The sequence below is a fragment of the Propithecus coquereli genome, unplaced genomic scaffold, assembly GCF_000956105.1.
Source record: "Propithecus coquereli isolate 6110/MARCELLA unplaced genomic scaffold, Pcoq_1.0 Scaffold248, whole genome shotgun sequence".
Taxonomy (NCBI): Eukaryota; Metazoa; Chordata; class Mammalia; order Primates; family Indriidae; genus Propithecus; species Propithecus coquereli.
This window is the reverse complement of record NW_012148041.1, coordinates 3,402,590-3,414,109: the sequence shown is the minus strand read 5'-3', so window position 1 is coordinate 3,414,109 and position 11,520 is coordinate 3,402,590. Positions and strand designations below refer to the sequence as shown.

General features: G+C 57.1%; 1 protein-coding gene across 1 annotated transcript in view; it reads right to left on the bottom strand.

Moving 5' to 3' along the window:
* Positions 1-2,942: 2,942 nt before the first annotated feature.
* The window catches only part of LOC105812201, a gene marked incomplete at its 3' end in the record, with an annotated part of 47,612 nt that continues 39,034 nt past the window's right edge, over positions 2,943-11,520 (bottom strand). The window contains exons 6-7 of the mRNA XM_012646583.1: positions 3,535-3,630; positions 2,943-3,013 (exon numbers count right to left, since the gene is read on the bottom strand). Of these exons, the coding sequence (XP_012502037.1) occupies positions 2,943-3,013; positions 3,535-3,630 (167 nt within the window). The remainder of the gene's footprint in view (positions 3,014-3,534; positions 3,631-11,520) is intronic.

Sequence of the window (11,520 nt, the reverse complement as noted above, 5' to 3'; positions counted from 1 at the left end):
CCCATTGGTGGGGCCAAACCCAAAGGCAGAGGGCAGGGAGCCTGGGCCGCGCAGGCCGCGGAGGTCAGCCCTGGAGGTCAGCCCCGGAGCACAGCGCTGGCAGGAGAGAATTTGAAGACCAAGAGATCCACCTCGTCATCGGCAGTTTGTGAAGGGCACGTTCGGAGCATGGAGCTTGCGGAGGCTTTGCTATTGAGAACCCAGGAGAGGACGCAGGTGAGGATGCGAAGACCTGGATGCCTGGGACCCAGGGTGGGCTGTTTAGATTAGGAAATACTTGAGCAGGTTTAGACACAAGAAAAGGAGTGTGGAGCCAGTAGATATTAGGGGAAGGGGAGCTGGGAGCTGGAGACTGCCCGGGAGGAAGGAAGGGCGGTGGAGGGCTCTCTGCGAGGAGGGGCAGGAGGGTGCAGGCCTATCCTCTGCCTCCCCCACAGAAGGCTGCACCCTAAAGCCAGCGGTGGTCTTGTAGGGCCAGAAAAGGGACTGTCTCCCTGCCATGGACCAAGGGAAGGGTCCCACATACTTTTTCAGAGCAGAGAGAGAGACACAGCCCAGCCCAGGCCTGAGTGGCAGCTGAGGGGTTGGGGAGGAGGGAAGACCCCATACTCAGAAGGAAGATTCAGAAGCAGTTTCTGAAATGGGCTGGGCTTCCCCACCACTGGAGCCAGCCCAAGTCTCTCTCAGCCAAGGTTGGAAGGACCACAGCTCACATTCAGCCCAGACAGGAATTGGAGCTGCTTTCTAAAGCAAGTTCTAGAAGAGTCTCTTACCAGAATGATTTAGCAACCATAGCAACACCCATGGGGAACTTAAGTATATGTCAGTGACCAGAGTTTTATAGAGATTATCTTAAGTCTTCTAATAATCTCCTGCAGTGGATATTTTTATTATGAGTACATCTTATAGATTAGAAAACTGAGGCTCTGCAAGGTTGGCATTTACATGGGATCCCACAGCTGGTCAGTAGATGAAACAGGATTCCAACCCAGGACTGCCTGACCCTTACTCCCTCCGAGAACCGCCCCAGGCTGGGAGTGGGAGGGGAGAGCAAGCCTGGGCCATTCCCACCTAACAGAAGGCCCAGAAAGCCCCAGAAGGTCTTTGAAGTTGTTTCTGCCTGGTGGTATTCTCACTGCGTTGTTTTGCTGCCCTCTGTAGCAGTTATCACTGAAAAATAAAAGACTTGGTAAAAATCTAAAGGGAATTTTTGCTCCTATTTCTGAACCAGGAAAAAAAAAAGAGAAGTAGTGAAACCAGATCCTACTTGGCTGCATCAGCCTGGGAAGAGAGAATTATATTAACAGTCAGGGCCATTTTCGTCACCAGTAACAAAAACACAACTCACACTAGTTCAGAAAATAATAATAGCTGATATCAGCTGCTCACTTCACACCAGGCACTGTTCCGAGCACTAACGTGAATCCGCTCATTTAATTCTCACAGCGGCGCTATGAAATTTACACTATTATTATCACAGAGGAAATAGAGGCACAGAAATTAAATAATGTCCTCACATCACTTAGCTAGGAAGTGATGTCAGCCCAGGCAGCTGGGCTCCAGAGTCTGCGCGCTAACCATTAGGCAGCACAGCCTTGGCGAGCAAGCAGACATTGACTCGTGTCATTAGTAAGACTGGGGAGGCACCGGATCCAGGACCCTCTTGTTCCTTTCTCTCAGCTCTGCTGCTTTCTGCCTGATCATTCGTCCCTCTATGGCAGGGACAGCCCCCTCTCTAACCCCTTCCTGTGTCTATCACAGTGGAGAAGGTGCTCCACTTCCCTGCTCACTCCAGCAGCAAAATCCCAGGGTCGTCTGGCCCAGGTCCCACGCCCATTGCAGGGCCAGTCACCCTGCCTGGGGTGGAGGGAGAGGGGAATTGCTCTGGGCAGCCAAAAACAACAGCCACCCCAGAAACACTCAGGGAAGAGGGGAGCAGCTGCTGGGAAGAGAAGACTTGGAGATTAAAGCTGGGTATGTGATTAGGAGACAAGCTGGGACCGAGACAGGGCTCCTTGTGTTTCTACCTGAAACAGCAGGTGAGAAGGCAGCAGAGAGAAACCTTCCTTCTTTGCCTAACGCTGAGTGTGTACCAAAAATACAGAGATTGTGCTCACACACACCCCTGAGCGCATATGCTTATAAATACATAAATACAAATATATCCCGGCACATACACACGCTCAGACAAACATACCTGCTCGCTTCACACTCGCATACAGACACCTGCGCGGTCACAGGCACATACACTTTGTCGGTCAGGATAGGCGAGGTTATGCTTCAGTAACAAGCAACCCCAGATCTCTATGGCTTCAGACCACAAGGGCTTAATTCTTGCTGGTCATCGTGCCAGCAGGAAAGAAAGACTTCTGGGAGGTCCTGCTCTGGCCATTAAATTCTTATTTAATTGAATTTTGAAAAGGAAGTGACACTTTCTCTTCTGCTCATTGGCCAGAGCTGGTCATATGGCCACATCCAACCACAAGGGGGTCAGGAAGTGCAATCTAGAAGCTGGGAGGCCCAGAACTATTTAGCAAATAGCACTAATGGCGCACACACACACACACACACACACACGCACACACTTACTGCTCTTCCCACGGTTTCCTTATTTTATCCTTTTATGTCTTGGACTCCTCATGATTCCCTGTCCCCAGCAACGAGGATCAAAATTCCCCTGCTAGGAGCCAGAGGTCATGGAAACTTGCCTCCCCTTTCGTCTCAGCCCTGCCTGCTGCCCCCACTCTCCCTGTCTCCCCTGGGCCCCGCCATGAGCCATGCGTCTCCTGACGCCCATTCTTCTGAGCCCCTGGGTCCCTTCTCCCTGCTTCCTGCCAGGAAGAGATAAAAGGGACAGCTGCGAATTTATGCAGCGCCACCTCGCTCGCTGCTGCCCCACCGCTTGCTTCCAGTCCCTGCTGGCGGCCCTCCCTCCTCCTTACCAGGGCCAAGTGTGCGGCGGTGGCACCACGGGCCGCCGTGGCGAGGCGGACAGCGAGGTGCACCAGAGGCCCTGGGGGTGAGCGCGAGCAGGCAGACGCAAAGACTCCCCAGACGCAGAGTAACGACACAAATGGACAGAGACGGGAAAGAGACGTAAAATGTGGCAGAGAGAAACAGACACGGTGAGTGACAGAGGCAGATGGAAAGAGATACAGACTGACAGAGAGTGACAAAGAAGTGGAGACAGAGGAGACTGGGCGGGAGGGACGAATGCAAAGGAGCAGAGACAGCAACGATGGAAGGTGGCGGTGGGGCTGTGTCTGGGGGTGTGTGTTACTCCTTAGCCCTGGGTTCCAGCCGCGCCGTGTTTCACTGAAACGGACTCACGGAAGCAGGCGCGGCGACGTCTCTAAAGACAGCGAGACGACGTGGCCTTTTCAAGCAAGCCGTGCGGGTCTGAAGCCAGGCCGTGCGCTCGGGGCGCCGGCAGGGTCTCCTTGGGGATGTCTAGTGCCTGGGGCCAGCTCCACGGCGTCGTCGTGGGCTCTGTCGGCTGGAGGAGCTGTGACGGCCTTCCCTGCCTCGGCTCACGCTGCTGCTGCTCCAGCTCTGGCTGGGACAAGGGGATGCTGGGGGCGAAGAGAGATGGGGGACGCAGTTCCTGCTCTGTGCAGGGCATGAGGCGTCCTAGGCCAGAAAGAAAGGCAGATTCCTGCCTTCAGGGAGCCCTGGGTCTCAGCAGAAATTTAAGCCTCGTTCATTCCTTCAACACGTGGTCATGGCACCCCCCCCGCTGTGCCAGGCCCCGGGACTGGGAGAAGACAGAAGCCATGTGCCTGGTAGGTTTTAGCCTAGTGCAGCAGACAGACTACAAACAAACAAACTGTAACATATAATGACGAAGCACTCTCAATGCTACGAGGGAAAAAGAGTATAATACTCGAGGGAATAGTGATGGCGGGAACTTCTTTAGACTTGGAGATCAGGAAAGTCACTCCAGGTGGGTGATATTGTGGCCGAGACCTGATGAGAAGGAACCAACTAAGAGGAAGAGTGGGGGTGGCATGGCATGGGGAGTGGGGACACAGCCCAGCTGGAGGGAACAGCCCAAACAAATCCGTAAAACAACACCCAGCTTGGGCACTAACTATTCCAAGCCCAAAGGAGGGCGGGGAGATCAGGAGCCGTGAACAGGGGTGTGGGGTGTGAGGTCAGCCAGCCGGGCAGGACCCTGCGGGGCAAGCCACCGTGCAGTGTGGGGGTGACTCCAGGGACAGTGGTGAGAGACACGAGCACTATCCACCCACTCGTGTGCTGGGCACTTATGGCACGCCAGGCCCTGAGCCAGGGCTGGGGGCCCAGCTCAGATGTTGGGATGGGAGTAAGACGATCATGGCACAGAGGAAACCAACGCAGCTGATCAGGTCACTCCTGGGCTTAAGCACCCCAGAGGCTCCCACCACCCTCGGGATACAGGCCAGGATCCTTAGTACGGGTGGCAAGGCCCTCCTCGCCTGTCCCCGCTTCCTCCCCATCTCTGCCATTCCTCAGCCTCAGGCCCAGGGCTGGCTCCAGGCCTTTGCCCACACTGTGCCCTCTGTCTGAAACAGCCTGTCACTGCGCTGTCCTCCGCCTGCCCACCTCCTAGCCATCCTCCAAGACTCGGCTCCAGCCTCCCTCCTCCTGGGGAAGCTTCTGCTGAGCCCGTCACCCTCCCAATGAAACTGACCATCCCCCTTCAGGCCTTGCAATACCACATGCCCCAGAACACCTCACTGCCCTTGTCTATCTGTCTGTCTGTCTCCTGGATGGAGTCCCTCAGAGCCCGGGCTGCACCATTGGCTTAGACTCCCTGGTGAATCATGCACGGTGCGCAGGTAGCTGAGCAGAGGCGGATGGGTCACTCAGTTTCCACTGCCCCAGCACCGCCTCGGGATAATTGGAGCTGAGCCTTCAGCTTGTAGGGAGCAGAGACCAGGGTCCCCCCACCGGGAGGCGGCACAATGAGGCCCACCGAGCCCTGAGAGACAGAAGCGGGGAGAGAAGAGGACGTGAGGCCAAGGCTAACTGCTCAGCGGGTGTTGGCTCCTCTCCTCCTGGGCACTCCTGGGGGTAGGAGGATTTCTGAAGTCCAGAGTGGTTTGGGTCCCCATAAAGCAGTCCCAGAGGACGGTACAACTAAGCAAGATCTCCGGATGACCCGCCGTTCCTGTCAGCATCCACTGAGGCTGGAGCTGCGCTCGGTACCTGGAAAGAAGGCCCCAGGGTGCCCTGAGCCTGACGGCCAAGATGGCCACATCCAGGCCTGAGCAGGGGCGCAAGGCCCTGGGTCAGAGGGACCTGGCAGGAGCAAGGAACGGAACACACTCACTCCAGACCATGAGGCCCAGACAGGGAGATGGTAGGGAGCGAGGCAGGTGCCAGGGAGAGGTGGAGGGAAGAGGAGGACATGCTACTACTAACGGGCCACCCCCTACGTGCCAGCGGCTTTGCTTGTGAAAGTCCCTGTCTTGCTCAGCCGCAGTCTGGCACAAGCGCTGCTATGAGGGTGGCCTTCCACATGCCTGTTAGGGCCCAGGCTCCCTCCCTCTTGTGGCTCTGGCCCCCTTTAAGGACTCTGACTCCTCCTTGTTCAGCCCCGAGACAGAGAAAGACATCAATTCTTGATCTTTTCTGCCTGGAAGCGGCATACAACACCCTGCACACGCTCCCTCCGCGAGAACTAGAAATGAGGCCACACCCAGACGCAGAAAATGGGATCTGAAAAATGGGGTTCCTGGCTGGGCAGTTGCTTCTCAGCCAAAAGCCCCACAGCATGGAAAGGGGTCCTGAATCTGCAGCGGGCCGTTGGCCAGCTCTGCCCCTGTCCCTGGCATCACTGGGTACCTATGCTGGGCCAGGCCTTGTCTAAGTGTGATTTATCTTAGTCTTAACGGCGACCACTGAAAACTAAAGATGGTTAGACCCATTTTATACGCGAGAAACAGAAGCGCAGAGATGTCAAGAGGTTCGGCCGGAGGTGGCGAAGCCTGGACTTGGCGCCAGGTCCCGCGTGCCAAGGCCGTGGCGTTTCCCCTCCCAGCCCTCCAGGCTGTGTCCCGAGGAGACCGCTGAGATGGAGACAGGAGGGAGGAGGTGGGTTGAGTGGGGGGCGAAAGAGCGGGGAGGGAGGGCGGCCAGCGAGAGGGAGGCGTGGGTGGATGCGGGCTTGCTTCCCTGGGTGGGCAGGGAGTGAGTGTCGGTCGGGGGGGGGGGGAGCCGGAGGGCGCAGGCCGGGCTGGCTGATGGGTGGGGCGCGCCCCCGCGCTCCGCTGGACCTGCCCCCTCCTCAGTCCTCTGCCGGGCTCAGGGCCAGCCCTCGGACTCCTCCTCGGAGCCGTCCCTGCCTGGCCTCACCTCTTTGTGGGAAGGACCTGGCTTCGTGGTGTGTCCCCTACAGCCCTCAGCTCAAATCCTGCCCCTGCGACGACCCTCGACTGGTGGAGGGACTTGGTGACACCGCGGTGGGTGGAAGAAAGCGCTTTCTAAACGCCAGTGTGAGCGGGTTCGGGTGCCTGCTCTGAGGGGTGGGGACAGCAGCACGAAGCCCTCCCTGCTAGCTCCCTGCCCTCTGTGGTGCCAGGAGGGAGGGACAGAAGGAGACAAACAAGACATTTAAGGCCTCGGCGCTTCCCAGCTGCCCTAAGTCAGCAGCAGCGTCCCTGACACGGAGAGTGGCCTGAGAAATGAAAAGTGAACCGGCTGCTAAGACGTTTCACTCTCCTGGCGTCGCAGGTGGGGCTTTAATGGGGGCCACGCGTCACCCACCCCCGACCCCAGCAGATGATAAAGGGCCGCCGCTCCCCGCAGGTCCCAGAACAGCCCACCGCTGCACTGCCCGTAAATTGTTATGGCCCCGTGAAGAGCACGCTCTTAAATGTCACCCTGCTAAGGGGAAGCAGGCGCGGGGACTTGTCACTGGCACTGCCGAGGTGGAGCCTGAGAGGGTGGGCCCCGCCGGACGGGTGAGGGTCAGGCTCCTTGGGAAGGGCAGCAGGGTGCGGGCTCTGGGGTTAATGAAAAGCGCCCCCTGTCCCCCAAGGGATCATTACCTCCAAAATGACCCCTGCTCTTGCGGGGTAGGAGGGGCACACTGAAGAGCTGTCATCAGAAGGGACTGGCTAAAGAATCCAGGCCTGCCCGCTGGCCCAGTCCTCGTTCAACCACCCACACCATCTGTCCGCCTCCCTCCGCCCTCTCTCTCCCCGCTCCCGTCCACTCCCTCACCCCGTTGTCGTCGCTGTGCCCTGTGGACCCCAGGGCAGAACTAAGAAGGAATCTTAATGAGCCTGACTCCGGCCAGAGGGCCTGGTCAGGCCACCGCATGAGCCAGATTTGCTTTCTAACTTCACCTTCTAACTTTGGGGGCATGGAGAGGTCAGCTTCCCACTCATCCCTGGAGCCTTCTCCAGAGAAAGGCAGAACTTCGGGTTCCTTCCAGGAAGGAGGTGAGCTTCGCTTCCTTGCCGGCGCGACCCTTCCCGCCTCCTCTCTCTCCATGACCTTTTTTTGTGAAATAAATCTCACGTGCGGAAAAGGGCACGAGGCAAATGTTCCCCTAACAAATTGCTCTAAAGCAAACTGCAGGGCGGCCACCGCCTCAGCTTGGGACCAGAACGTGGCTAGCACCCAGCGGCCGTGGCTCCCCTCCGGGCCACCACCTCCCGCCTCTCTTTACACGTCCGTGCGCTCCCTCAACGGTCGGGTTCAGTTTTGCCTGTTTCTGAATTTTATGTAAATAGAATCACGTGTTGCATCTGCTTTCACGTCTGGCTTCTCTCAGCCGCCCTGGTGGTGTCTGTGTGAGCCGTCGGTGTGCTCGGCGTTGTCACCGTTCACTCTTTCTCGTAAACCTGGAGAGCTTGCCGCCGCCCGCCTGTCGCGGCCCCCACCCATCTCCCCACGCCCGGCAGCAGCAGCTGTGGCACCTTGGAGTGTGGGCTCCCGCACAGCAGGGAGGTGGCCGACCCTTCCTGCTGAGGCAGGTCCCCTCACGTCTAACCTCCTCCCCCTCAGCCCCGCTCTGCTGGTGTGCTGTCTCCCATGAAGTTGAGGGAGAGGGAGGGTACAGCCAAATGACACGTCAACTGCATTTGCAAAGCAGTTTTCAATCGACGCGGCACTTTCTACCATACTAACTGGCTGAGACGGTCACTATCGTCCTGCTCTAAACATTTTACCTTTTTAACCCTCAGAACCCCACCTCTGAAGCAGGTACTATTAATTATCCTCATTTTAGAGACGTGGGAACTGAGAAGTTAAAGAACTTGTCCAAGGTAGGGTTGCCAGATAAAGCACAGAATGAGCAGTTACATTTGAATTTCATATAAGCAAGGAATTCTTTAAAGCATAAATATATCCCAAATGTTGCATAGCGAATTCCAACGGGCATCCTGCATTTCTGATTCCCTAAACCTGGCAACCCTAGCCCAGGGTCACGCAGCAAGTGACGGCAGAGCCAGCACTCGCGTCCCGGCTCCTGCTCCACAGCCCTGTGCCTTTGGCCACTGCCCTCCTGTCACAAGGGGACCCCACCAGGGTCCTGGCAGCCAGGAGGGAAGCAGACGGCTCTGGAATCGTTTAGGAAATCATGCAGCGAGGCTAGGAAACAGATTCGATATGGAGGCTAAAGGAGAGGGAGGAGCTGCAGAAAGCAGCTCAGTTTCCGGCTCCTACAGGTAAGGTTCAGAGAGGAGCCTTCTTGCTGGGGATTACTTGGCTCGGAGGAGGCAGAGCGCCTGGAGGCCAGGGCCAGGTTACCTGGGGGCCCTCGCCAACCCCTCCAGTCCCCGTTCTCTACCTGGTCGTCGAGGGCTTCAGCCCAGCCCTGCCTGGCCCGGGCACCTGAGTCCTTCCATGTGTCCCATGGCCCCAGTTTCCAGCTGCAAAACCCATAAACAAACCACCTCATCCAACTGCCAGCACCTCGCCAGGGCCTGCCCTCTGCCTCCATCGACCCTCCGCCGGGGCAAATTGCCTTCTCCGGGTGGGGTGCGGCCACAAAGCTTCCCAGCTGTAAAAATTGCCGATATGGATGGGATGGTATCGGGGCCGCACATGCGGATCCATGCTTTTATTTTGCATAGAGTGATGCATTTAATTACTTCTTCGAGGGGAAGCCTGTTTGGATGATGGTGCAGGCAATGCTAATAATAGCACTTTGCTCGAGGGCCTCGAAGGCAGAGGAAGAGCCACGAAAGCTCTCATTTCTGTTCCCCGACAACTTGAAAGCTCCTGCGAACACTCTCGCCTTCCTCCTCAAGAGGCGGAGGGGACTGTGAAGAGAACGCTGTGGGTTTCCGCTTTAACTCGCCGCCGTTTCATCCTCTGCAGCGCTAGGCTGTGGGACCCCCGGGAGGCGGGCTGGGGGTGGTCACCTTCTGGTGGAAAGCGAGCGAGCGTGGAGATGGGGGCGCACCTCTTCTCCCTCCTCCCGCCTGTCCTCCCAGGGCAGGGCCAGAGGGAGCCCCGCAAATAACGCGGCTGGGTCTCGGTGTCACACAGAGCGCTAGACGGTAAACGAGGAGAACGGGTTTTGCCAACTTCAGTAAATTATGCTCCATCTCCAGCCTCAGTCCTGCTGTGGGGTGTTGGACAAGTTACTTAGCTGCCCTGGGCCTCATGTCCTTCGTCTGTAAAATGGGGTTGTAATGCTACCTGCAGTTAAATGAGTCAGTTTATATAAATGGGCTTAAAACAGTGTCTGACACATGGGAAGAACTCAATAAATTTATCCCTAAGAGCAATAATAATTATTATTATTTTCTGAACAATGAGGGGTTTGGACCAGATCAGGGACCAGGGAGATAAGGCTGTGAGCAGACCTGGTGTGAGACTATAGGGAGTGGAGCAGCCTGTGGCAAACTGGAGACAGCAACGCATGCAAACAAGTTCAAATGTCCGTTTTCTAAAACACTCTGCAGGCCAAACACAATGGGTTTGTGCGTCACACACAGCTCTGGGACCACCAGTTTCAACTGGCTGAGCTTTCTGGTCCTTTCTACCAATAAAATATCACTCAAATGTAGAACCAGAGGTGCCTTAGAACCCTTCGAATCCAGCCATTCGCCCATTTTATAGATGAGGAAACTGAGCCCCAGGGAGGGGAAGTGCCTTGCGAGTTGTATCTGTGCTGGTCCCCCCAACCGCAGCTGTGTGTCACCCATGCAGGGCACTGTCCCACACATCCTCCTGCCTTGCTGCTGTGTGCTCTTGGGGAAGTTGCTGTCCCTCTCCAGGCTCGGTTTTGCCTTCTCCACGGAACGCGGGGCTCGAAGTGGATGCCGCAAGCATGGGGGATGAGAGTGAGTTTAGGACACAGAGGGGCCTGGGTTTAAATCCCGGCTACGTGACCCAGGCGGGTAGCTGGCCCCCGGAGCCTGTCCCATCATTGCCCTCATGCCACCGTCATCAAGGCTAGCCCTGTCCAGGGCTTGCTGTGGAGCTGACATTTATCTAAGTGGCTTTACTTGGACGAAGTCATTTATTCTGACAATGACCCCGGGAGGTGGGTTCTACGGTTATCCCAGATTCACAGATAAGGTAACTGAGGCCCACAGGGTCAAGTAACTTGTGCAACAACCTGTAAGGTTGTCTCTGGGCAGGATTCCGGGTCCTGGCCCAGCGCCCAGCCCGCGGTGGGCAGGCACTCAGGGAGCACCAGGCCCCGCCTGTCCCCGCCTCGGCTCCAGATCGTCAGCGCCTTCCAGGACTGTGTCATCACCGCCGCCAGGGCCGGGAGCCGGGAGCCTTCTACACACCGCGTGGCTGTGGAATTAGTGAAGTGCTGCGACCAGAGATTGGGAAAGAGGTCAGGGGATTTGGCTCCTAGAGCGGAATTATTGGGAAAAGAAAGAAGGAGTGAGAATGGGGCCCAGGCCTCCTCTTAGATGCCGGGCAAACACCAGGCGAGGGAGCGTCCCTAGCCAGCTCAACGTGTCTGCTGTCGCCTAACGGCGGGCTTATTGGCGCTATGGCGGCAGCAGAGCCAGAGAGCACCAGAGCCGCCCCTTTGGAGGGAGAATGAGGAGGCAGGTTCGTCGCCTCAGCGAAGAGGGACACTCAGGGCAGGAACAGCCTCTCCTGATGAGAGGGGACACAGCCCACCCCACTGGCCTCTGGTGGGGACGTGGACAGGGCTGAGCAGGCCCTTTGCCCCTCATCCTCCTCCCCACCCTGCCACCCCTCCAGAGACCAAAGGCGGCTTCCTGACCTTCGGTGTCCCCTGCCTGCCTGGGGCTTGGGCTCACTGCCTGCATGCACGGGACTGGCGGTGAGATCTCGGGCAAGTCACTTCACCTTTCTGGGCCTCAGTGTCATCATCTGTAAAACAGGGATAATAATAGAAGCCACCTCATGGGCTTGGCGTGGGGATCGCATGAGGGCTTGTGGGGTACTTAGCCCAGTGTGGTGACACTGAGTAACCCCTCAGGAAAAGGTGCTTATTATTATTATTACTATTTTGAGACAAGAGTCTGGCTCTGTCACCCAGGCTAGAGTGCCGTGGCATCAGCCTAGCTCACAGCAACCTCAAACTCC